Source organism: Micropterus dolomieu, linkage group LG08 (assembly GCF_021292245.1).
Source record: "Micropterus dolomieu isolate WLL.071019.BEF.003 ecotype Adirondacks linkage group LG08, ASM2129224v1, whole genome shotgun sequence".
NCBI classification, from domain to species: Eukaryota; Metazoa; Chordata; class Actinopteri; order Centrarchiformes; family Centrarchidae; genus Micropterus; species Micropterus dolomieu.
Window position 1 is genome coordinate 10091857 of NC_060157.1, and position 25622 is coordinate 10117478.

The 25622-nt window shown below is 39.3% G+C and overlaps 1 protein-coding gene across 4 annotated transcripts; it reads right to left on the reverse strand.

Moving 5' to 3' along the window:
• Positions 1-3411: 3411 nt before the first annotated feature.
• On the reverse strand, positions 3412-24989 carry LOC123974681 (protein phosphatase 1 regulatory subunit 12B-like). 4 transcript variants are annotated; one of them, XM_046055524.1, is made up of 12 exons: positions 24898-24989; positions 21627-21717; positions 21338-21538; positions 21113-21224; positions 20276-20406; positions 12076-12092; positions 11845-11974; positions 10874-10978; positions 10667-10717; positions 10430-10480; positions 9585-9653; positions 3412-5947 (listed from the first exon to the last, which is right to left on the reverse strand). In XM_046055524.1, exons 1-11 carry the CDS (start codon positions 24915-24917, stop codon positions 9615-9617), a joined length of 948 nt encoding a protein of 315 aa, XP_045911480.1. In that variant the 5' UTR covers positions 24918-24989; the 3' UTR covers positions 3412-5947; positions 9585-9614. The 4 variants fall into 4 exon arrangements, with proteins under 4 accessions (XP_045911480.1, XP_045911479.1, XP_045911477.1 ...); XM_046055523.1 differs by having other exon boundaries at positions 9585-9656; positions 24898-24986; XM_046055521.1 differs by lacking the exon at positions 9585-9653 and having other exon boundaries at positions 24898-24984.
• Positions 24990-25622: the final 633 nt, after the last annotated feature.

Below are 25622 nucleotides of genomic sequence, written 5' to 3' on the forward strand. Positions count from 1 at the left end.
TGAAATTCTTAAGCAAGTGTGTCGTCCAGTACTGTGTGTAAGTTCATGTGGGATGAAAATGTAGTCGCATGCTCGCTATCTAATTCCTTGTAGTCCAGATTTTTATTTGTTATCATTTATCTGCCATCCATTTTGTTTCAGCACTTATCTGAAGGCCAGTGTTTGTTATTTCTGAATTTTAATGCTATTGCTTTTTGGGGAAAAAAATGGTTTTGAATTTTTAATGTTTGAGATGGGCAGGGGGGTCTCCAAGTCTATAAGATGACTGTTTTCTAGTAACAGATTTGGCACAGTGTTATTCTGAAATAACTCATTAGAAGACGATTGAATAATTCTGTGATCTGTAGGTGGATTGTAGGAGTCGTTTTTTGTGCCAGTACTGACCCAGAATGAAGTCTGTTGGATCATATCTTTGTATAAAAGGCATTTCCAGTGGCCAAAAGATGAATAATCCCATTCCAGTGAACAACGACTTGGAATCCCTTCTTCTTTCTTTAGTTACCTGGAAGTTTTTATTTTTCACTTCTATTTAAATAACCTGAAACCCTTCACAACCGTGTCTCTTTTACTGTGTTTATTATACAATAGGTGTATGTGTATACAAGATAAATGAATAAGATAAAACTAAAGCCATAAAACTCAAGCACTAACTCTTCAGAGCTCAGCTGAGTAGCTAGAGTTTATTTATGAAGAAAAAAACATCAGACATGTCTTCTTTTTCCTTGGCCAGTGTTTCTCTTTTACATTCCTTTCAGAGGTCTTTGTTCATCAAGAGGGCAAAATACATTTTATTGTATATGTGAGCATTGAGAACAGTTGTGAGTTTAGTCGAGTGAATGTGTCTTTTTCTACTTTCAGAGCCGTTGCTGTCCTTGTTTCATAGAGGTAGCTGATTTTACAGTATTGTGATTAGTAATGTATATGCCTTGTTTTGATAGTATAAATAGATATAATATCACAATAGGTTCTCAGTAATACTACTAAAATGATATATATATGAGAGTGTGTTCTATTCTTGGGCTGAGTGCAATTTACGAACCAAACTGGGTCACTCTTTGAGTTTCTCTTCTTCCAGTTTAGCAGCAGAATGTACTAGTGACTACATGTACAATCAATAACCCACTGCTGGTGACCTAGAGCTCACGCTGATGGTTTTTCTTGGTTCTTTTAGAATATTCAAGCAACAAAACAATATAGTTAGAGATCCAGCCATATTAAAGGAAAAAAGAGAAAAGCTTAATACAGTGGTGAGTTTTTGGCCTGAATCCCTCCCATAGAACTATGCATAGAGTTATGAAGCTGGAGCCAGGAGACAGTTAGCATAGCTTAACATAAAGACTGGAAACAGTGGGAAACAGCTAGCCTGGCTCTTTCCAAAGGTAAAAAATTCCACCTACCAGCACCTCTAAAGCTCAAACCAGTTTGTGTACAGATTGAATAAATGTGAAATAATGTGTTAATGAGTGAGCTTTAGAGGTTTTTTTGACAGACTAGCTATGTCCTCCTGTTTCCAGTCTTAGTGCTAAACTAAGCTAACTGTCTACTGGCTCCAGCTTCATACTTAAAAGGACAGAGAAGAGTGGTGTCAATCTTCTCATCTAACTCTTGGCAAGAAGGCGAATATTTCCCTAACTCCCCAAATGTTGAACTATTCCCTTAAGTTTACCTCAGTCGCTGAATTTTCTCTGAAGTAAATGTTAAACTGCCATCTATCTATCCTGGCAACAAACTTCAGTGTGTCGTGTGACACCGCACGTTGTCTAATGCAATAGTATGTTTATTCACTGTCCCATTAATGCTACCGACTGTGACCAAATGATGCACTGAGAATAATTTCAAATACAAGGTTTCTGTGCATTTCAAAAATACTGCCAGTACCTGATCACAGTTGCCTGCATTCGTCAACACTGTTTGAATCTACAAGCCAAAATGACAATTCACACAGAGGCAGACAGAACACATCAGATGATGAGGCAAATGTGATTACAGGTACATTTATAGCACACTTAAGAGATTTATTTATTTAATACCTTTTACTGCTTGGGCCAACACAGTCACATGACCACCGGACATTTAAGTTCTATGGGGGACAGAGACTGGGAGCTGTGTGTGCTTGTGTATGTGGGATATATAGATGAAGTGTAGGCCCTTTAGCATACATGGTGCAAAAACACAGCACTAGACTAGAATATATAAATACAATATACAGTACAGGTCTGCATGCGTGGGACACATTACTCATTCTTAAATGTACATCTTTGTGTGTATGACCGTAATACTCAAACAATCTTAGTTCTATTTTAAATATGGGGGTTATTCTGTTCTGTTGATAGCTGTGTAGATGTACAATACCTTATGCACAACTGCATCTGAAACTAAGTGCTGTTTCAGCTGTGCAGAGACAGTTTTAGAGCACCGTTCACACCTACCGGTAGTTGTGTTTTGTTCTTTTGTTCTTTTTTTTTTTTTTGGAACAAACGCTGGGATTTAAAAAGGGAAACCATCCAAAGTTCAATAGATCATTTACCACCTTGTCAAAATGCGTTGAGAACCCTCTCAGCGGGTAAAGACACTACTTTGAAACATGTTGTCTTGTCTCCTCTATTACACGTTGTATTTCTTCTTTGTATTCTTGTGCATATGTGTATCACTCCTTCTGTCTTTTTTGTTTTTGTGATGTATACTTCTAATGTAGAATGTAGGACTGTATTTGATGCCAGAATCATGTTTGCGTTTTTGTTTGTGTCTTTGTCCTGTTTATGTGTAACCAGCTATGTACCATCAGTATCATTATGCTGAGGAAGCAGGCTCATTGATTTCTTCACTGAATCTGCTTTTGCAGAGCGAAAAGAATGCCGGCCTTCATGTTTACAACATGGACATACTGTATACTGCCAAACATGCAGGACCGTACCAAACTCCCCTCTTGAGCGCTTAGTCCTCCACCTCTCATCCCTGATGCAACTGTATACTCAAGACTCTATTCTTCTTCTTTTTTCACCTCTTTCTCTTCTTCATCATCTTTTAAAGCGTTGGAGGACGGTCAGGATGTGTCCTCTAGCTGTGTTTCTTCGTGTCTAGTGTCGTGGTGCGCGTGTTCATGTCAGTACTTGTGCCTACTGTGGATCGCATGCTTTAGCCCTTGACTGGACACAAACGTTGCTCACAAACTCCTCTTGACCCTTGTGTGGACAAACGTTGGGGATCCTTATAAAGTTATCAAGGGAACCAAATAACTTATTACAAATTTATCATATGTGTTACCAGTTCTGTAAAAAAACAAATAGGAAATAAAGGCCTTTTAATTACCATGACTTGTTTGTGTTTAATATCCAGTGTGTTCAGCTCAGTTGGCTCCTAATAATCTTTCTGCATCTGATGCATAACACATTAATGTCACGCTGAGAAACATTTTCATTCCTTTACAGTTTATTAAGCAAAGTGAGTAAACCGATGTGTGTATATTAAGCTATCCTCAACACAATTTCAAACTTTTTAATACAATATACAACATAGTTCAATATACCGACAGCTCATGTAGAAATATCTGACACGTACTGTATCTTATTTGTAGTTTTAGGTAAATCACTTTATTGGTTATTAGTGACCAAAGACAACACTGATATTACAGCATGCTGCCCTGGTTGGACTCTAAAACTATCACAGTGTTGAAGGAATACATCAAACAATGGGGACATTGGTCAACTCACCCACTAAATGAAGAGAAGACGGATACCAAAATCATTCATGTTTCTGGTGCACCATTCATCACTTCAAACAATTCTACAATTTTAATGCAAATGTAGGTCTGGCAGTTTCATTCATTAAAAATACTGATATACATAAATAACACACTGTTTTGAACTAGGGATGACTTTATCTCCCTTCCCTCTTTGTGTAATACAGTGAAGGTGGCACTCCATGAACTCCATGAAGAACCACTGCAAGGCAGCAGGTGTCAGGGTTTTATTTTGATTACTCATGTTAAGTTGACTAAGATTCCTCATTTTCAAACATTGTATGGACCCCAAATATTAAATAACAATTACAATATAATGCAGAACAAAGCAGTAGCACCAATAGATATGGCCTCCAAAATCACCAGAACAAAAGCTGATAAGCTTCATAGAGTTAGTAATTTTTTGCAGGGCTGTAGTGTTGGATTGCAGTAGATGTAGCCAGGTATACCTAATAATATGACTCAGTGTACTTAAGTAATAATTAATTTAACTTAATTGTGACAATATCATTTGCACTACACGGTTAAGTTAAAATATATGTAATCTACATCATATATAGTGAAAAGTGCAGATTATTCCTCAAAACTTTGGATTGTTCTTAATATTTAAGCCCACGCAATATTGTGGAGGCTAAAATGTCAGCAGTGATTTAAAGCGCGTCTACCAGTGGATGATTTTGGCATTTGTGTTTTCATCACCCAACAGAAAGATGGTCAAGAGGTCAGCCAAAAATAATCAGCGTATTCCTTTCAGAGAAAATAGAGTATAAGATTAAAACTAAGAAATCCATAAATAAATAAATATATCTCTATTACAAAACATAACATAGGACACTTTCTCTCACACACACACACTCAGAGTGTCTCCTCTGCATAGCCATTCTGCGGTTTTGAAGCTGATCCATAAAAAAAAATCATCAATGAAGGACATGCAAAACCAAAACTGAAGAATGGCTACTGAAACCACACAAAGAACTAATGAACACAATCTTGCAAACACTAAATTACATTATGTGCTGTTAGTGATGCCCAAGTGATCAAAGATCAGCACTGTACACTCTGTACAAAGTGCATTTACTCAATACTCTGCATTTCATGCGTAACATAAAGTCCTCTTCAAATACCAAATACCGTGGGGACATTATCATATGTTTTGTCAAATAAAAATTGTGTTTTGAAAATGATAGAGATTTGATGAAATGTCTCCAAAAACGTTTCTAACCAGTTAGAAATGGGTTTGCAGGTTTGCTGTTGTAATGCACGGCCCTGTTACTGATAAGGGAAGTTTTGTGAGAGTTTACAGAACTTTGCGTTAAAAGAGGCACTGACGGGGGTGTGCAGGCACAGCTGAGTGACAAACCTGAGAAAGTTATCAAGGCAAACACAACCCAAAACATTAGACTTATTATTAACCCTAAGCCTTAATATCATTAACATGGAAAATCTAAATTATTTGTGTTTTTCAGATTCCTAACATCTTCTATACAAATGTATGAGAGAAGCCAGAGATTTTCTCCTTCATTTCAATACATTCTTAGTCTGGAGCAAACATCTAGTTGCCATTAGAAGAGCAATGGTTGTGTTAAAATCTATTTTTTGGGTCTCGAATCAGGGATTATTTTACCTGTATAGTCATATATTCTGATTGAAATTACAAAGATTTTTCAAATGTATCAGAAAAATGACATAATTCAATTACATAACAATTCAATTACACTCTTCTTTCAACAAAATTAATATACTTTCCTGCAGTGCACAATGCAGCAACAAACGTGATGTCTCAGTGTGATATGTGGGTATAATATTAGAAACAGTACCTTCAGGTTAGTCAAACAGTACAACTGGTCCCTTGTTGGTTAATTTGAAATACAGGATTATCAAAATAAAAACTAATCAGGTAGAAACAACTGTTGTAACTCACACACAGTGAAATTTGACTAAAATTTCTTAGCACTTCTCTTTGGATCCTCACAAGTCCCAAAAGGAATTTATTTCTGCAAAGCAGCCAAAACCGGCCACCACCATAACTCAGAGAGGAGTCACAACTTGGGACATCGTGTATGATTAATCAGCCATATCAGAGTTGGAGAGTCCGCAAACACAGGAGCTTCAGACATATTTTCATTTGGACAGTTTGCTGATGACTCGAATGAGAGCCCCATTCTCATCCTTTAGCCTCTGGTTGTCTGACTTGAGCTCTGTTAAGATCTGGGACAGCAGAGTGAAAGAAATTATATTAGAATATTATATTATCATCAAACTTGCACACTCATTGAAATATATAGTAAATATTTTGTGGATGCTGTGAAACTTCAGGTGGTACAATGACTATCCACTGTAAATCTTCAATCACCACTAACAACAAGTGGACTAAAAGTTGTCTTTCAGTAAATTTTGAGGCCAAGCAATGAGGACATGCTTCACAGTACTTGATCATGCAAGTGGGGAGTGACTTTGACAATGTGCTCTGCATGTGAAAACTGAAAGAGACTAAAGTCAGAGAGAGAGAGAAACTGAGAGAGGGTCAATTTCCCAAATCTAGGTCATGTCTCTCATGAGGAGCAATGACTAAAAATAACCACCCTCTTTGCCAAAGTATTTCCCCTCTACTAGAGACAAACAATAACCCTCTGCTCTAGCTGTGACATATTACCCACAACTGAACAAGGGCACCTGGTCCTAACACGTTCATAACATGTGACAAGTCATATGTTTGGAGCTCCTTTTCTATTTTATTTCTTTTCTATTTAGTATACTGAATAATAATCTGAACTTCTATGGTAATGCCCTGCTCTCAATGCAACTAAAGGAGAAGATCAACATTTTTGGAAATACGCTTATATTTCTCCTTGCTGAGAGTTAGATAGGAAGATTGATACCACTCTCATAGTCGCTAAACATGAAGTTTATCTTAGCGCAAAGATAGGAAACAGAGTTGAAACAGCTAGCCCGGCTCTATCCAAAAGTAGCACATACTGCCTACCAGCACCTCTAAAGCTCACAAATGGACATGTTATAACTTGTTGGTTTAATTCAAACAAAAACCAAAGCAAAAAAACAGTTATTCAACAGTTTACTAAGGCCTGGCTGAGCGCAGTGACCACCAGTGATCACTGTGATGTTGCCTTTTCTTTTGTTTTTGTTTATTTTGTTAATTAAATGAGGCTTTAGAGGCATGGTTTCTCCCTTTTTCCAGGGCCTTTATACCAATACTAAGCTAAATGTTTCCTGACCATAGGTTCATATTTAGCGTTCAGACGTGAGGGCGGTATTGATCTTCTCATCTAACCCTCGAAAAAGAGGGAAATAAGCTTATTTCCAAAAAATCTAACTATACCTTTAAAGTAACACATTAATCTGTTTTTTCCCCTGACAGATCCAAAACAGAAACACATACGCAGAATCTGTCACATATCAGTGCCTGTGTCTCACCCAGCGGCAAAGGACCTGTACATTTTGAAGGCTAATGATCTCACACGTTTCATTTCCTTTGAAAGACTGACTAGAATGGCTATTTCCTTGGCAAACAACTTTGCATTGATAACACAGCACATTACACAGGACCCACACATATTTGACTGTTGCAGGATCAATAACCACTATAAACGCGTTTATTCTTTATGGTGCAGAGTGCTAGTGTAGATGTTAAATTTCGATGATAAACATAGAAGACAACCCCTAATGCAGTGCTCATGTCATGAAGCCCCATGCAGCATGAATGTAGCTAAAAATACACTTGAAAGGAGGCCTATGAAAAATGTTTTGAGGGGGAGGGGTCAGCAGTGTTGCCTTCTGCAGGCCATAAAGGAGACTGGGTTAAAAGAGTGCAGAGAGAGATGCATTGCAGTGTGGGGGGAGTGAGCATCGGGAGGGTGCAGGACCTGCCTGAGAGGAACACAGCAGAGGACGAGGGGGCTGTAGAGGCACCAGAAGGAGAGAGGAGTGTGGAAGTTATGTGGCTGAGAAGGGGAGAGGAGGGGGAGAAAGGAGGACAGATGATGTCAGAGGATCAGAGGTCCTCTGTCTCCGGCATGGATGCCGTCTCAGAGAGGCGGGCGAGGACGCGCAGCATGGCTCTATTCTCAGCCAGGAGACACTCGTTCATCCTCCGCAAGTTCTGGACCTGAGCCAGAGCAGGGAAAGCCTGCACAGAGGAGGAGAAAGATATAGAGAGGGGAAGGCAGAGAAAGCATGCAGGGAGGCAGGCCATGTGCAAAGAGAAAGTCGCATACAGAGACTGTATACATATCCACTCATACAGGCATGGGCCCACACACAAACTTATATAAACAAATATTTACACAACAGGGAGATGTTTAGAAGAAATAGCAAAAGCTGCGACAAGCAATAGAAATTATGAAGTCAGTTCTCCTTGGGTTTGTGCATTTCAAACCTGGGCCATATGTGGAGAGTGGTGAGGTGCTGAAGTGTTATTATATGCATAGCTTTGCAAAGGAGAGGGAATTCAAATTCATAAATTTAAATAACCTAAAATTCTACTATTTCACACTTTGCACAAGAGCCTAGGCAGTTATAAGCCAAAGGAAAAGAAACTATTCATTTCCCCCCTTCTTGGCCTGACTTTTTGAGGTAAACCTCAGTGTGGTTTCACAGAAACGTCTGTGGTTTGACGCAATTCCTGATGGTAAACCACTGAAAACACACACACACACACACACACACACACACACACACACACACACACACACACACACACGTAAAGTTTCAGGCTATCCAAACACAACACAAGGAGGACATCCAGCTGCTTCTTACAACACTGAAACACATTTATTAAAGCAGTTTGAAGTTAGCTTGTGTTGGGGACCTCACAGTTCATGCATATAATGTTCTCTTGGTGTAATAATAAAACAGTTCAGTTTTTGGAGAGGTGCCCTTGGCAAGAGGGAAGAGAAGGACAAAGTGAGGCGAGAATGCATAATGATATTCTTTATTACACTCGCTTAACATTGAGCTCTTTGATATTAAATTAGATCTGACCACACTCACGTCCTGCAGATAATTCTACACACTTGCTATTAATTAAGTTTCAGAGGCTGTCAAGAATAATTCCACTTTTCTGTAAGAAATGTAAGACTCTGCAGATTAATCTGACGCTATCACATCATTTCAAAAGGTAAAACATTGACACACAGTGCTATTGGTGTGAAACACCTGAGACCAGGTTCAGTCAAGTACAGAGCAGCAGTGCCAGCAGTGTCAGATCTGAAGAAGTAGCCTCAGTCCCCTCAACTGGAGATGAAGCCGTGCTTATATGCACTATCTACAGGCGAGGAGTGCAGGAGGAGTAGACACATGAGGAGAGAGTACAGCTTTTGCAATTTTGTTGCTTTTGTCACCTGCAGTGTCACGACTGTAGTTTTTTTATAGATATACAAACAAGACCGCAGCAGCAGTTGTAACACTCACAGTGGCGTACATGTTAAAATTACAGCAGCTGTTCTTTGTTTGCCTGTAGAAGACAACACTGACATTTCTACATCTGGAGCTCTTAACTGCTATCTTTCCTTTCCAGTAGGGGGCACAGGTTAACACTAATCTGACAATGACTGAACAGTTCCCCCTTGTGGAGAATCTGTCACTTGCTAAACGTGAACAAATGACTTAGTGAGTGAGTGACAAGACAGCTTTCTGGCGTGCTCTGCATCTGAAGGAAATAAAAAGATTGTGCGCCTGTTCCCCTGTAGCGTTTACAGTCTAAACTGCTCATCATATGATATACATGTGTGTCCACACGTGTAAACATGCCTGAGTCTCTGACAGAACAAAATCATGTGAGGTCACAGGCAGGTGTCAATCACTCCTTTGCGTCATAGCAACCACTCACCATGCACCCTCGCCCTGAGACAGCCTGCTCTCAGGGCTGGTATCCACAGCGGAACCGCAGTGGGGCATCCTGCTGAGGGAACCATTACAACACGGGAGTCAAACCTGCTGCTGGCATATCACACTGCTGTATGTGCCCTATTTATAATGTCCTCATTCACTGTCTACATATTTTCTCTTCTCAGACTGGAGCCATGATTTTATTTCTCTTGAGGAATATGACAATGTCGCTTTAATTTGCCACAAGAATTAAATTATAATCTTATCGTGTAATTTGTGACTGCTTGCACAAAGCAGACCACGTCTACTCAGGCCTGAAATCTCTCTGCTGCTCTGCCCTGTGTTTCTTTGTGAGGCAGAATACACACAGTGCAGAGCAGGAATGTCTCACAAAAGCAGGTCTTTTGCTCTTGGACGGGTTTTGGTATTCAGCTGGAACTAGGTCACAGTGTTCACCCCAACAGTGGGATAAGTAGAGCAGGGGAGCAGGAACACAGGCTCCTCCTTGGCCTGGCAGGAAGTGGCCCAGCAGAACACTGTTAATGAGCCCGAAGCATTAACCTTCCCTCTCCTTGACTCCACCCACCTGGCTAACCACAACCCTGGAGTGTGCCATATATGTGTGTGCGCGTGTGTGTTTTGCTCTGTAAAAACACTTTAGGTGTGCTTGATTTAGCATTGATGAGAGGGGCTTGGCTGGAGTTGTGTATCTTCAGGTACTGTTAGTGTTATTAGAGTGTTGAGGGATTACTTAGATAAATAAAGCACAACTTCTATCAGAGACAAAATATGACATTTACCTAAACATAGGGTGAGTATGCACAACTGATTTTGGCATGCACTGACCTTTAACTCCTCCTCCATGTTTGACACTCTTTTCTCGAGAACTTGTTTTTCCTGTAAATAAAGAAGAAACGACTGAAGTAAATATACTCAAATGGCCCATTGGAAACCCAAAGAGTGCTGTGAGACTATAATTTGAAGTAGACAGGAAAATTAGAGGGGGAAAAGACCAAGAAAAGATATGGATGTTCATCCATATACCATATACATCCAATACCAAAAGGTTGCCAAGACACTTACCCTTTTCTCCGAATCAAGTACTGTAGATCTCTCTGACATTCTGTCGTGCCTCTAAAAGGTAGAATTTTACTGTTATTGTGAAGTATTGGGAGAAAATATTTAAAGAAGTGTGGGGGGGGATTGGATCCTTTAGCACACTCGGGGGACAAGGATGATAGTGAAGCACTGAAAAGACACCTGTAGTTTTCATCTCTGAGTTTTCTGTACCTGATTGACTTTCTCCAGCTGGGAACGTATCTTAACCAGTTCTTGTTTGCTGTCCTGCAACCTGGATTTGAGCTTCTCATTCTCATGCAAAGCGTCTGCATACATCTGAAAATGCAGCATGAACACAATAGCTTAATTCCAGAGATACTTGTCTTTTAATGCGTCAAATCCTTTATAATTGATTTTTTAAGGCGATGGAAATTAACTAACGCATTCAAACCAATCAAACAACGCAATACAATGTTAGCAAATAAACATATGGAGCCACAAAGTGTTCAGTAAATAAACAAAAAAGACAACATGTATACACTGCTCAAAAACACTTAATCATCACAGTATAACATCATGTCAATTAAACATCAGAGATATCAGTCTTTCCAGTTTTGCAGGCGGTGGCCACAGAGCTCTCTCCGTATGCTTCCTGACTGATTGTTCTCAAGTTTTGCGTTTTGCTAGTATCCTTGTCACTACTGATAGTATGAGGTGGTCCCTGCAGCCCATTCAGGTTGCACAGGTAGTCCAGCTCCTCCAGGATGGCACATCCATTCGTGCCGTCGCAAGAAGGTTTGCTGTGTCTCCCAGCACAGTCTTAAGAACATGAAGGAAATACCAGGAGACGGGCCATTACATGAGGAAAATATAATACTAATCTGTCATATTGTACATCGTTACGGTATGGTAACGGTATGGTCCACCAGCCTCATATAGCCTCATATATATTTGGTTAGATACTATCTTAAGTCAAAAGTAGATATCATTCCTTATGTGGGAACACTTAAGTGAATTTTTATTTAAAGATTTCACAGATAAGATTCTCATCCTGGTAATGATCTAAAAATCCAATTAAATCTCCATCATTTGCCCTTAGTGGAATCTTTTATCTGCATGGTGATCCAACAGTGAGGACTTCAGCTTTCTGCACCACATGAATAATTCTAGAGAGACTGTGCTTGTTCACACTGAGTTACTACCTTCTTATAGTCTTTGGTAGTGGAGTCTTGCTCCTGTCTATTCAGGGCGGCCAGCCTCGTCTCCCTCCGTGTGTAAGAGCTGGTGCGGCCCAGTGGCTTGTCAGTTGCACTCTCCCCACTGGAGTCATATCTAAAAGTAACAGATTCAGTAAACAGTGCTACTTTCTGTAGTGTTTTGTTCGGAAATACAGTTTTATGTTACAGGAAAAAATAAACATGTGAAATCCTTACCTTGACAATCTGTCATGCTGAAAAACAAAGAACAAAACCATGTTAGTTTGATCACTCAGGGCCACAGCATGGGAACAACACAGCGTAAAAAAATGTTCTGTCGTGGTTAGATCCAGATTTATTTGTTTGATAAAACCAAACAGAGGCTTGGCAGGGAAATATTTTCCATTTTGAGACAACAGAGAACAAATCAAAGCAGTGAATAATCACAGTGTGATCAGGGGCCTGAATTCCCAGAGGGAAGACACGCATGCAGAAGTGAAATATAATTCACCCCAACAGTGCACTGACATGGTTCACACGGGTCAAACCTCCCCGGTGAGCCCGGTTAATCTTTTAGAACAGGCGGCGGCCATGCAAATGCCTGCAGTGTAAAGATCGACATCATGACATCAGAAGCTAAGTATCTGCTGTGTGACGGGTTGACGTCTGACCTCAGACAACAGACCGACAGCAGACTGTCCTGTTTTTGCTATGACTAGTCCAGTGTACATGGCTGCCAAGTTGCCTCTTGTGATCACAGTTTGTTTTACATTTTAACCAAGGAGTCTGGCTATTGTGCTACATTTAGAGTGGTTGCATATGTATTTTTTTCTCTAGCTGAATTCCACTCACGTCTGTGTTTTCAGAAGTCATGTGCCTATAATTATACTGTAATTAGCACAGAACTGGTGAGTGCAGTTTGTGTTTTCTGTCTCCCTGTACTGATGTACATGTCTACATTGTATATGCCGTGTACACAGATATCCCATATCAGTATTTGTATCTTGCCAGACCTGTTACTTCGCCGAACATTCCTGAATAAATAGATAACTCACTGCCATCAGCTGATGGATTGTGCCACATGAGAAGATGAAAGTATTTACTGTCAGTCAGAGACTGGAACAGAGAGACAGAGAGGGAGAGACAGGATGCGGTAAAATGAGGCCAGACTGATCCATGATGTCTTTGCAATATTTGATGCAGTCTCGTAAACTTAACTCCTAAATTCAAACATTGGGAGTAGCACTCTTGCTAGGGAAAGAAGGCTTTAAACACCTCTGTTTAAAAGTGCTTTGCAATAAACTTATTGTGTGGTGGTCCAAGCTGTTGGAGACACGAAGCAGATGTAAGACTGCATTAAAAGTGTATGCTTTATAGGAGGACACTTTATGTCAAAAGGAATGGAGTGCACAGTTATTCCTGCGCTCACAACTGGGGAGTTGGGAGATATTTCATGCAGCGTCAAAGGAGCTATTCCTCAGCATGTGTTTACATAACTGAACCAGCGCTGCCTGTCCTTATGTGGTCATGTGCTTAAGCAGAGCCATCCAGGAAAAAACAGACCTCTATGACCTCAGATGAAAAAGGGCCGAGGATGGAGCCAAGAAGAGCTCTCACTCACACCGATCTCTCTTCGTGCAGTGCTGGGGAGATTCCTCGATCAGATTTTGTGCACACTCATTACTCAACTGGGATGATGGCCCCCTGGTTTAAGAATAAATTATCATGAAGTCTGCTCTTGGGGATATGAATTGTTACACAGTCCTTCTGCAAACTCTTTCAAGATTATAAGTTCCTGTATGCAAACCTATTTCACACTAAAGGATTAGCAAATTGGTGAAATTAGTTTTTTTAAAACTTAATTCTTGGGTGAGCAAAGTAGGGTTTATAAGACCTGAATCTAGAAAAAAGTAAAAGAGAGAATGTTTTTTTGTATGTATATGAGCATCAAGAAACTTTTTGCAAAATCGAGCCAAAGCTAGGAACTGAATCATAACTGAAATTCTACTTCTGATAGCAGCTGCAACAATGTGATTCCCTTGTTAGGAAAAACAGAGGAAGTCAGAAGTGGCGCATGTAGCTCATCAAACTTGGCGAGGCCGAGCAGATACAGGAGGAGACAATCAACTGGAGGGAGAAAAACAACTTGGTCTCAGACTGATGGATACAGCCTCTAAACGGGTGCATGCTTGGACCGTGGGCGCTAAGTAAATACAACTGCCACAAGCCACAAGTCTTATGGCTTGTCAAAACCAACATCATACACACGTGGGCGGCTCGCTGCTACGGTGCATTAATGATAATGTTATGTTAACAGCATTTCACAAGAGCCACTAAAATCCTCATCATCACCCTCGCTCTCACCCTTTTTCACCTCTTCTCCTTCAGAGCTGACTGGATTTTGCAGTAGGAAAATCTGAGCTACACACATACACTCTCTTCACCCCCACTACTGGAACTGACACAGCACACACAACCATAAAAGAAGTTTCTTCCACATTCACTCACCTTTTCTAACTTCTGCCACTCTACTATTAACTCTTCACAGTACTGTCTGGCCACTGAGAGCATCTTTTTCTCTTTCAAGAAGACTGACCCAAAATGCCTCACATCCAGTGGTACTTATACTTATAGTAAAAGTACTGATACCATAATGTAGAAATACTCCATTAAATGTCTTGTACACTTAAGGAAAATTACAGACCAGTATTACCAGCAAAATGTACTTAAAATGTCAAAAATACATTGCTCCTGTTATTGATTTATATTTTTTAGAATGTTAATACTGATGCATCAATGCATAAGAGGTATTTTTCTGTCTTAGCTAGTCAAAGTGGAGCTTGTTTTAATTACTTTATTTGCAGTTAGTTTAGTCCAGTGGTTCCCACCCAAGGGGTCAGGCCCCTCCAAAGACAGGTCACAAGAATATCTGGGTGGCCGTGATATAATTGATGGGGGGACAGATTTCTTTGGTGGAACTGCTGAAAACTCCACTAATATAATCTTTAATTATGTGTTGTGTTTCATAAGCTTATCAACTGTTGATGTGAAACGTAATAGGTAACTGTTAATAAGTATAGTGGAGTAAAAAGTATAATATTTCCCTCTAGAATGTTTTGGAGTACAAAACAGTACAAAAGTAGAATAAAATGAAAATACTCAAGTATAGTAAAAGTAGCTCAAATATACAGTACTTCAGTAAATTTACTTAGTTACTTTCCACCACTATGAACATCTACAGTATAATGAGTGTCATCCACTAATGCAAATGTGTTCCTGATTACACTTTTTCCTGTTGCTCAAAGCTGTAACACACACTGTATTTTACCAAAGAGGACCAGGTTTTCATCAAAACATTGCGGCAAGTGCTAAAAATACTGCATCAGCCTAATTCCACCCCCAACCCCTCTGCATTGCGTTTTCTCCCCTATGAACTCAAATCAGGTTGACATCATGGAAGACAAATGCCTGAGCTTCACCATGGATACATCTCTCTGTGATGTATCCACACGTCTTGCAAAAAGAGCAGGTAAAAGGACAGCATCCACTGGTAGTATCCACTGCTAGCAACTGCACCATAATCAGAGTGTCTGTAGTGTCTAAAAACATAGGACCATGTGGATCTCCATATTTTTTCTGTGCCTTTAAATGTGGCTGTCACACAGAGTACAGCTCAGTCTGCTCTGATATAAACACAACACTCAAACAACGCCCATGAGAATAAGCCACTTAGACAGAAAAAAATAACAGGAAATTACAGAGAGAATGTTTCAATCCAAAAGTTTTTTCCAGAAAGTGTGGTCAGACTCTCAGTACTCACCTCTCTTTCACAGGTCATCAAATAATCTGAGATGATGAGTGATTCACAAGTTATTTGATCATTTTAATAAAATCATTTAATGAACAGTGGTTGATTATTCATGATAATGCATGTACTTATGTTGAATTTTTTAGGAAAAAACTCATAGCCATGCTCACGAAGGCCCATGTGCCATGACATAAATGTTTTACTAGGGCTGCTACTAAAAATGATTTCCATTATCCATTAATCTGCCAATTATTTTCTAGATTAACTGTTTTGTCTAAAGAGCGTCTCCAAGAAGACAAAGAAATGACCAGTATAGTTTCCAAGTTCAAGGGGACATCTTTAAACTCCTTGTTTCATCAAAAAAACTGTCAAGACCCCCAAAATATTTAGTTTCCTATCATATGTGACAAAGAAACTGAAATCAAAGAAAATTTTGTATTTCTTCTTTAAAAATTACTACAATAATGAAGATATTATTGAAATAACTACTAATTCATTTTCTGTCTATTAACTCACTGATTCATTGTTTCAGCTCTACTTTACACAGAGCATGTGCTGTCATTTGTTTAGACATCATATTAATCTGGTTTATGGACCAATTAGTAACACCTACAGGAAATAAGGTGCTTTGAAAACTTGATAGTGAGTAAATAAACTAAGAGCATACAACATTATATATATTCTTAGTTTATAATAGCAATAATTTTAAATGCTCCATGGAAATAGATTATACATACAGAGATATGAAATTAGACACATCTACCCTGTTAAGTTCTAAAAGGTGATTGATTGATCTAAAAGGTGTATTTCTCTAGAAGAAAAGTTTCTGTTCTTACTCTGTAGTTTTTGTCTGTTGGGGATGGAGAGGACGGTGGAGAATCTGTCAGTGACTTCCTGGTGCGAGTCAGGTCCTTGGTGCGCGGGTAGTAGCTTGACATTGCCTTCCTCTGCCCTGGATTTGTCAGGTCAACTTCTACTGTAACATTCACCGAGGCCACCACCAGATAACAGCTGCACAGACGCACAGATTCCCTCAAACAACAGTGACGCAGATGCCCATGACTGTGCTCCCGGGGAATCCTCAGCAACAACAGGTGTGTGAGTGTATGCGTCTGTCTCAGTCCAGCTTCACACTCCCGGGAACTGGAGAGAGCTGCAGCTAAGTTTGTAAGGATTTCAGATGTGTGGTCACGCCTCCTTCAAAGCTCACACAGTGAAGCAATAATCAGACCAAAAACGCAAAGGACAGCAAAACTAAATAATCTCTGTTGATTACAAAAGCAGACAAATAACTCACTTATTCACTAATAAAGTAAACAAATTATAATCCCTTGTTTCCGCTCTGTTTACAGTGAGGTTTTTGCTGAAATCTGAAAATGTCCAAACGGAGGCAGCCAAAAGAGAAAAGTTTGTTCCCAATGCTGCCTCTGCCTGTGTTTCCCAAAGTTATACACACACTCTCTCTCCATCTCCCTCCCTCCCTACCTTGCTTTCTCTCTCTCCTTCTCCTTTCACTGCTCGGTCGCCCTCCCAGTCCCTCCACCCCTCCTACCCCCACCGCACCCCCTGCTTCTCCCTGCTGTCTCCAGCTTTGGCAGCCTGCCAGAGGCTCTGCTATGGCAGGACTCGGCACTGAGGGCTAAAATTGTCCACTGATGTGGATGGGGATGAGGGGAGGTGGAACACAATGTCTAAGCAGGGGTGTACAGCAGTTTGTATCCTGGAAGGTCAGCACACAATTTTACCTAAGGAGCCATCAACAACGGTGAAGTGTCAAGTAATTCTGTACACCCTACAGTGTGATGGAGGGGAGATGCTGTTAGTGTGAGTGCTACATAGTGTTAACATGGAGCACTTGTGCCATGTTTCCTCTTACTAAACTATGTTTAATCTATTTCACATTTTAGCCCTGCATGATTAACAAAAGCATTGGTGATTTTGTCCTTCAGGTCTGGTGTCTTTTATGGCTCATCTTGTGGCCTCATGAGGTTTTATGAAAATATAACATTTTTGTTCCATCTTTCTTTAAAGTCACCATCTTACTAAGTAAGGGAGTAGTTTGGGGAATGCGCTTATTTGTTTTCTTGCCTAGAGTTAGATGAGGACATGGAAACGGGCAAACAGCTAGTCGGTGCAAAGGTAATAAAATCCGCCTTCTAGTACCTCTAAAGCTCACTAATTAGCATGTTGTATCTTTCCTGTTATCCATACAAAAACCGAATTGTAAAAACAACAACTTGGGGTTTTACTGATTGATGTCACTGCCCCCGGGCCAAGGTATAGCATGGCACATACAGTAATCCTAGTAACTGCAACATGTTGTTTCTATGGTTCTGTTTTTGTACAAATTTAACAAACAAGATATAATGTGTTAATTTTTGAGCTTTAGAAGTGCTGGTAGTCAGATTTTGCTACCTTTGGACAGAGGCAGGTGCTAGCTGTTTCCCCCCTGTTTCTAGTCTTTGTGCTAAGCTAAGCTAATTGGCTGCTGGCTGTAACTTCATAATTACCGTACAGATATAAGAGAGTGGTACCAGTTTTCTGTTCTAACTCTCAACAACAAAGTGAATATATATCCCAAAATGTCTAACTGTTTCTTTAGAAAAACTCTGCAACACCCCCCTTACTTTCTTCCCATAGAGTCAGCAGCACAAGCCGGCTCATGCTATCTTCCTTTTATAGTGAGGTTCGCAGCACCTTGCTGTTCCCAAACTCCCTCAGCCTTTCTCAGAGCAAATAGATAGAAGGAAAGATGGGAGTGAAAGGAATTAAACAAAAACACAGAAGGAGAAAAAAATAGAAAGATGGAGACAATATGAAAGAGAAAGAAAATTTAAGTGAGAAAGACTTTGTTTAACAAAAACACTGTGCTGAAATGATGTGGCTTTCGGTTTAGTGCTACTGTACAAAAAACACATATAAACATAGAGGTGCTAATTTACCCCCAAGTATCCTTAAATTGCCTCTTAAGCGCTTCTTAAAAGGCTAATGTTCATGGCCTTGGTTCCTAAACTATTCTGTACTGTATCAGTGATACACTGTGTGGGCTTTTGTGCCAGAGAATTTGAGATAAAAGTAAGTTCCGAAAACTGAAATCTGCAACAGTAACCTTCTTGTATACAGTATATTTGTAATACACGTTCTTCTTCAGAGACCATCCGTAGAGACTACACCTTGGTGGCACTGTTGAGTTTTATTAAGAGTTGATCCCAGCTGAAGATCCCCTAGTCTGATCCTCACTCTCAGTTTCAGGACATTCCATATGGGATATTATTTTCATGCGTTTCATGAATACAGAAAATGAGCCAGAGTTTATTTCATTTTTGGAGTGAACGTTGAAGAGCAGGATGTCCTACAAGGAGGATCTAATTACTGGATCCCATCCAGTATAAAGTGGTACTGTAGTAAAAACAAATGGCTGCATAGGTAGCCTTGCTTGCTCTGTCTCTGTTTATTCCCTCTCTTATAAATACCACCATCACCAACAATCTTAAACGTAGCAGAATCTCTTAGCTGAATTGCCTTACACCTGTCTTTCTCTCTGTTGCTGAAAATCAATGTGGAAAATCTGCTCTGATCATCATGGAGTCATGCAGGGGTCGGCTCTGGCAATGGGCCGCCTGTCATGCTTCTGATGAAACCTCACAGCTCGGTATGATTATTACAGACAGATATAGTCCTCTCAGTAATGCTTCGAGACTCTCGTGTTACCAACAGCTCTCTGTTTCAGATTCCACCATGGGGGACAGCTGAACGCCTGACCTGGAGTCAGCTCACAGGAAAGAACACTTTCCATTCATACTGTATAATCTTGCAAAAGTCACCCTTCACTGCCTTATCATCCCTGTGTCGCCTCTCCTTCCCATTCACTGGTATCTATTTTTAAATTCTTTTTAGAAACACGGAGAAATAGAATATTTTCACTGAAACTCAAGTGATTTTCCAGGTTGCTCCAAATAAGAGGAACTGCTGATGAGCTATGGGGTCAGGGTTTTTTTCACATGCAGCACGCAGGTGGAGGGAGCACACATAACAGTTTAGAGGGTGAAAGAGAAGGGAAAGTCAATCCCTCTGAATCCAAGGCAAAGACTAAGCAGAGAGAGTCTCAGTGTTGCCCAATATGGTATGGAATGCTGAGACACCTCAGCCATGTGATGCGAAGGAGCAAAGCGACTTACAGGGAGGGTGGGGGGTGGTCCTCCTGGACTGTCTTTCTATGAGACTGTACTTCTAGTTAAAAGAATCTCCGAACACATGCTTCATGTCTGCAACTGTGGATTACGGTACATCTCAAAATATTGCATCAGAGATCAGAGCTTAGCTGCCTTTGAAGCATACTTAGTTTTCGGATGAGGGAGAAACAGGATGTGAATATGAAACAATGGCACTAATGAATATTGAACAATGAAATCACTGTGGCATAAGATTCTAAGTATGTCATGAACAAATCTAAACTTCACACATTCACAATATATCTCAATGTATTAGAATGTACTGTGTATCAAGTGAACTGTAAACACTCAATTCTCCTTGATAAAACGAGGCATGAAAAAATAAAGTTTGAAAATATTTTGGCTCCATCTAGTGGTACTTAGGGAAAACAACAGGAAAATAATTGTCCTTTTTTACCTCTGCATTGTTGTAGTGTGAACCTTCGACATCACAGCAGTGTCGTCTCTGCTGCTGCTTTGTAGCAAAGGTGAGCTGCGCTGCATCTTCAACAGGGTTCTGATTTTCATCTCTCCACCATCTCTCACCAACTGCACACATAAAGTAAGTTTTTCTATTGTACTTGTCCATTAATCACTGCTCACAATTATCCCCTTGATACTAACGACTTTTCATATAATTTAGAAGGCACACAGAAACACAAAAGAGAAAATTCTGCATTATTTTTCTGTTGGCATATCAAAAGCCGTGAAAAATTATTAAATACCAATGATTTCCACCTGTGATTGTGTGTTGATTGGTGTTTTTACACAGCACTGCCCCTCACAAATTTCTCCCAAAGTCTATTATGATTTCAATCACTTTGCTCCTAAAAGGTCAGCTAGTTAGACCTCTCTAGTGTCTCATTGATCATAAATCATGTAACTATGTCGGAAAAAAATCCTATTTTTTGTCTGTGAAGAACTTTTTGGCAAACACAAAGAATACATTCTGTACACATATAGCTCATTTAACATTTAAAACATGAATTATTTAGTTATTTTGTGTAATAAGAATGCTTAATGGTCATTTCTCTATTTTGTCACTTTCATCAATGCGCAGGGTTACCACAGGGTTAATACTTCTCTTCATATTGGGTTTTAATTAGGTCAGATGAAAAGAAAATCAGAAATATTTGAAAATATCGTGATCATATGGCAGTGTCAGTGAGACCCCAAATAATAAGGGAGTAAAGCCAATGTCAATAAGACACACACACACAAACAAACAAACAAAATCCCTTAATGTTTTTCTGACCTCTGAAGGAGTTGTTGTAAGGGAGCCCACAGGATCCAGCAATAGACGAATATGAAAGGTTTGGTATCGGACATTCAGTGACAGTTGCTAACCTGGGTTCAATGTTCCCCTGCTGTACATGAATAAGAGAAAAAAAAAATTGAAATTACAGTACATCACAAACATCCTCCCAAGTTAAAAACAATCCACAGCAGCAGAAAGCCTAAACTGATTTCTCAAGCTAACCTCATCCATTTTGCTCCATTTCGAATTGATGTCCGAGTTTTCCGTGGACTCTGTCAGGCCGATTTTGACTCTCCTGTCATCTGTCAGGCTTTTCCTAAGACAGGACCTATCATCCACAGTGCTTCCTTCCTCTGTCTGCCTGTCTTGAGGAGACAGGCAGCTGGTCTTCTGAGCCTCTTTCAGGTCTGTCAGAGTCACACCCTGCAGGACATTCATACACCTTAATATCTGTCAACAGTCAAACTCAATCCAATAAAACGTAAACCTCTGTAAGCCCTTTGTTCTTTACCTGTGTTGACCTGCGGGTCTGCCTGGCATGACGAGACTTTGCTTTCCTCTGAGACTCCGCTTCTTCATCCCTGACCGGGGTCAGATATAACCTGGGTCAGTAAAAAAAAACAAAAAATTGATTTTAAGCAATAAGGCTACAAAAGGGTAACATCACAGACATGCAAACAGAGTTCATGTAAACCATTCAAGGACAGAAAACAAAGTACAATTTTTGATTAGGGCAAATACTGCAGAAACTTTTAAAAACACAGTTCAAAAACCCAGAACACTTTTAAAATCCCAGGTTACACAGTTCTTTATCAAAATAAGTGATCAAGAAATCAAATGAAATGGGTGAAATTATAGGCAACAACAGATGTTAATTGGAAGCAAATAATATAAGTTAACATTGTATACTGTAGTTAATGCTCCAAAAAGGAGTAAAGTAGCATAGATTTGATCAGTTGTAAATGCTTTCTACCAGCCAGACTCAGTTTTCAACATTTTGCGTTTTGGCTTTCAGACATAAAGAAAGAACTTTCAGTGTACAATTATTTATCTGCTGTTATAATTTCAGGTGGGAGTGGAATAAATGCAGAGGCTCTATTTGACTATTTTAAAATAGCACAAAAAAAGTTTGGTTACGTGATGCAGATTTGCATGAAACTGTTTTGAAAGCTGTTTTTAGGTGTGGATAGCATGGCTGGATGAAGTTGTTAGGCCCCGGGTAAAAATTTGTTGTTGGGCCCCTATTGATTCCGGACCTCTCTGCCTGCAAACCCTATTTTCCAGATACCCAGAGACCAACCATTGCTGCTGTCCTGCAATAACACTGCCTGCCCCTGCCTGTGTCTCAATTTGTGGTAATATTGATTTCACAAAACTTTATCCCTGTAATGCCAAGTGTATCATATATGATGCACGAGTTTTAGAGATCTCTACATCATCAGTGTGACAATTATTTCCCAAAAAAACCTGATACAATCAGATATGCAATGAACAGATAATCCACCAGGTGGCCGAAATTCGTCCACCATAGGTTCTGAGACAGCCAAAATGGAGGTTGTCATTTGGTGACCTACAGGTGGTTTTGCTAGGAAACTTTTGCCAATTTTGAAGGAGTTATAGTAAAATCGTGTTGAAAATGTGTGTATCAAATTAGATACAACAGGTATATAAGTTAATGTATACATCTGTAAATCATAGTTTTATTGCATATCCTTCATTATGCATTACATTAAGCTACATTCACTATTTTAATAATTTAAGTAAACTAATTAAAGGCATAATTAGGTATATTTAGAGCAGAAATTGAGTTTGAGTTGAAGTTTTCTAGCCTGTACTGTATTTCCCTGCTGTAATAAGATGCTAAATGTCTAATTGTTGGATGCTAACTGATGGATGTTTCCAAGACTCACTTCATAATAATCGTCTTTTTGTCATTGATTTTAAATAAAAATTGACCAATTCAGAGAAGAAATACACAGTAATTTGTGTTTGATTTGTATTTTTTAAATGGGAAAAAAGTACAGCATTGAAGATATCCTGATTATGGATGGCAATTCAAGTGACATTGAGCAGTTAGGGGAAGATTATGATGCTGATGATGATAAAAGGCTCGAGGCATGTTGTGTTCTGCATTATTTTATGTTGTTTTAAAAAAAACATGATGTGGGCAAAATATTGCAATAAATTATGAATGTATCAAATACAAAACCCATACATACGAAGAGCTATTAAATTTTTTTACTTTTTTTAAATTTGGCATTAGGTGTAATTACCACTCCATATTCAAAAAAATTTAATTTTCTGACAATTGTTTGATGGTTCAGGCTTTAGGAATATGCACCATTGAAGCACAATATAAACTAAAATAATAAAGGTCTCAAAACCAGGTTTTGACATGGAGTCTCTCTACACGACAGGGCCATAAAATTAAGCAATAATGCAGGACCCTTTTAAAATCAGTATTGTATATTTTATATTTAGTAATCCAAATGTTGCTGTTTACAGGTTTTGGTTCCTCTCATTTTATTTGACAACCACTTGCCTCAATCCTCCCTCTGCTTATCTGTTTTTATTCTCTAGATTCTGTGTTAAGATCCGACATATCCCTGACAGTGCAGAAAGAAACATTTTAGCCAGGGTGGGAAGAGTGCCACATCGTATATGTATAGTGAAAATACATGCAACATACCTTTTAATAGCACATTGATTAAATTATGAATTGAAACAAAAATACTTTTGTTGTTTTGACAATTGTATGTATTAAAATGAAAATATTTCTAATAATAAATTCAAGAGCATTTCAAAAAGCCACATCTTTCAAACGTCCTGCTGTGTATCTTTAATTGCGACCCAAAGCTGCATCAGCAGGTCTAACATCTTGCTGATTTACACTCATTTCACCCTTTATTTGATTTATTTCTCTAATTTCTGCATTATGCACGACTCCATCATCTCATTTTGACAGGAAATACATCAAATTAAGGAAGCAAGATGCCCTGGAAATGCATTTTCATTGCGACTTGAGCAAGATTTCCACCATTTGGTTTAACAGACACATAGAAAGAGCTGAGCAAGCATCAGTGGAGAGGCTCATGTTTTACCCAGAGAGCTGCCCGCCCTTCCTCTACTATGCTTTTACTGGTATTGATCTCTCAGTTGTGAAGTCACCACGAATCCTGACTGAGAGTCAACGTGTTGGTCAGCAGCAGATTCTACTGTACAGTATAATGTACAAAGCATGGACTCCATGACACAGTCCTATAGGCTGATACCAGAAATGATAATTAAATAATCAACCACAAAACAAGTTAGCGCTTTGCCAGCTTCAGACACTTACAAACAGAATTATTAAATGTAACAATTACAATCATGAGTTAAGTTTAGATTTTATCCACAGTCAGTGAAAGTAAAACAAAACCAGCAACCCATATACAGCAAAATGCTCCTCTTAAGCCACATATAAACAAAATGTTATTAATAAGCTAAAGAAGTTTCTAAGAATAATATCCCTAAGCCAATAATTAGTAAAGTACATGAAAAAGCAAACCAAGTAGATCAAAGAGAGTTACTAATTTTCAGTCCCCAAAGCAACAATTTACAACCTCACATTACATCTGTTAAGAAGGCCTACAGCACCTCTACAGAGTGTAGTTACTCTACATTAAGATGACAAATAAGAAGGCTAGAAGCTTTGGCAAAACAGACTTGTCAGACTGAAAATAAAATTGATGAAATAAGAATCCAGGAATAGAACAGCATGATTCAGTCTCTCTGAAACCTACCTGGGAACAGATGCCTGCATGGTCCCCCTGGAAGGTCAGAGAATGAGGCACTGAGACACTGCAGCAGTGATGAGTGGGAGAGGCTGGACAACATGACTCTGCAGCAGGCTGGAGGGGGGGGGAGAGAGACTATCTGGATGATGCACACACAATCACTTTAGACTTTACCAAGGGCTGATGCACGCAAATATATACACACTTCCGTTGAACATGTAAAGCAAACACATTTCTGGATTCTCGTCATAGTTTTCCTCTATCATAGTATGTTGAAACTTGGGAAGCTCAATCATTCATTCATTCACTCATGGGGGCTCAAGTCCACTCCAGCACACAAGGAGTGCTTTAGTCATGTGATGTCAAATCTCCCTTCCCAGCAAGTGTAGGGGGGCACCAAGAGGAAAATGTAATCTATGGGTGATATTCAGGTTGTTCTTCAAGATAACTTGAGTGCATTATTAAAGTTTTTTGCAGCTGCAACAAAATAGTGCAAATTCACTACATTAAAATTACAAAGAAGTGATCCCTACGTTCCATTTCATATTAGTTCAAGTTTGTGGTAAAATACTACAATGCTTGAAAGATCATTTATTTGCATCAAATCCCATAAAAAAAAATTAAAACATACAGTGCGGACCACTCATCTGCAATGTCCATGGTTCAATCACAGGCTGTATTGCATCTTATACCCCTCTCCTACCTGTTGTTTCCAGTTTCCCTCTTCACTA

Excerpts from the sequence above, each read along its gene's own strand:
- LOC123974681 (XM_046055521.1), bottom strand. The coding sequence starts at position 24,917 with ATGCAGGCATCTGTTCCCAG. Across the intron at positions 21,718-24,897 it reads ATGCAGGCATCTGTTCCCAG|GTTATATCTGACCCCGGTCA; the intron begins GTAGGTTTCAGA and ends TTACTGACCCAG. Across the intron at positions 21,225-21,337 it reads AATGGAGCAAAATGGATGAG|CAGGGGAACATTGAACCCAG; the intron begins GTTAGCTTGAGA and ends ATTCATGTACAG.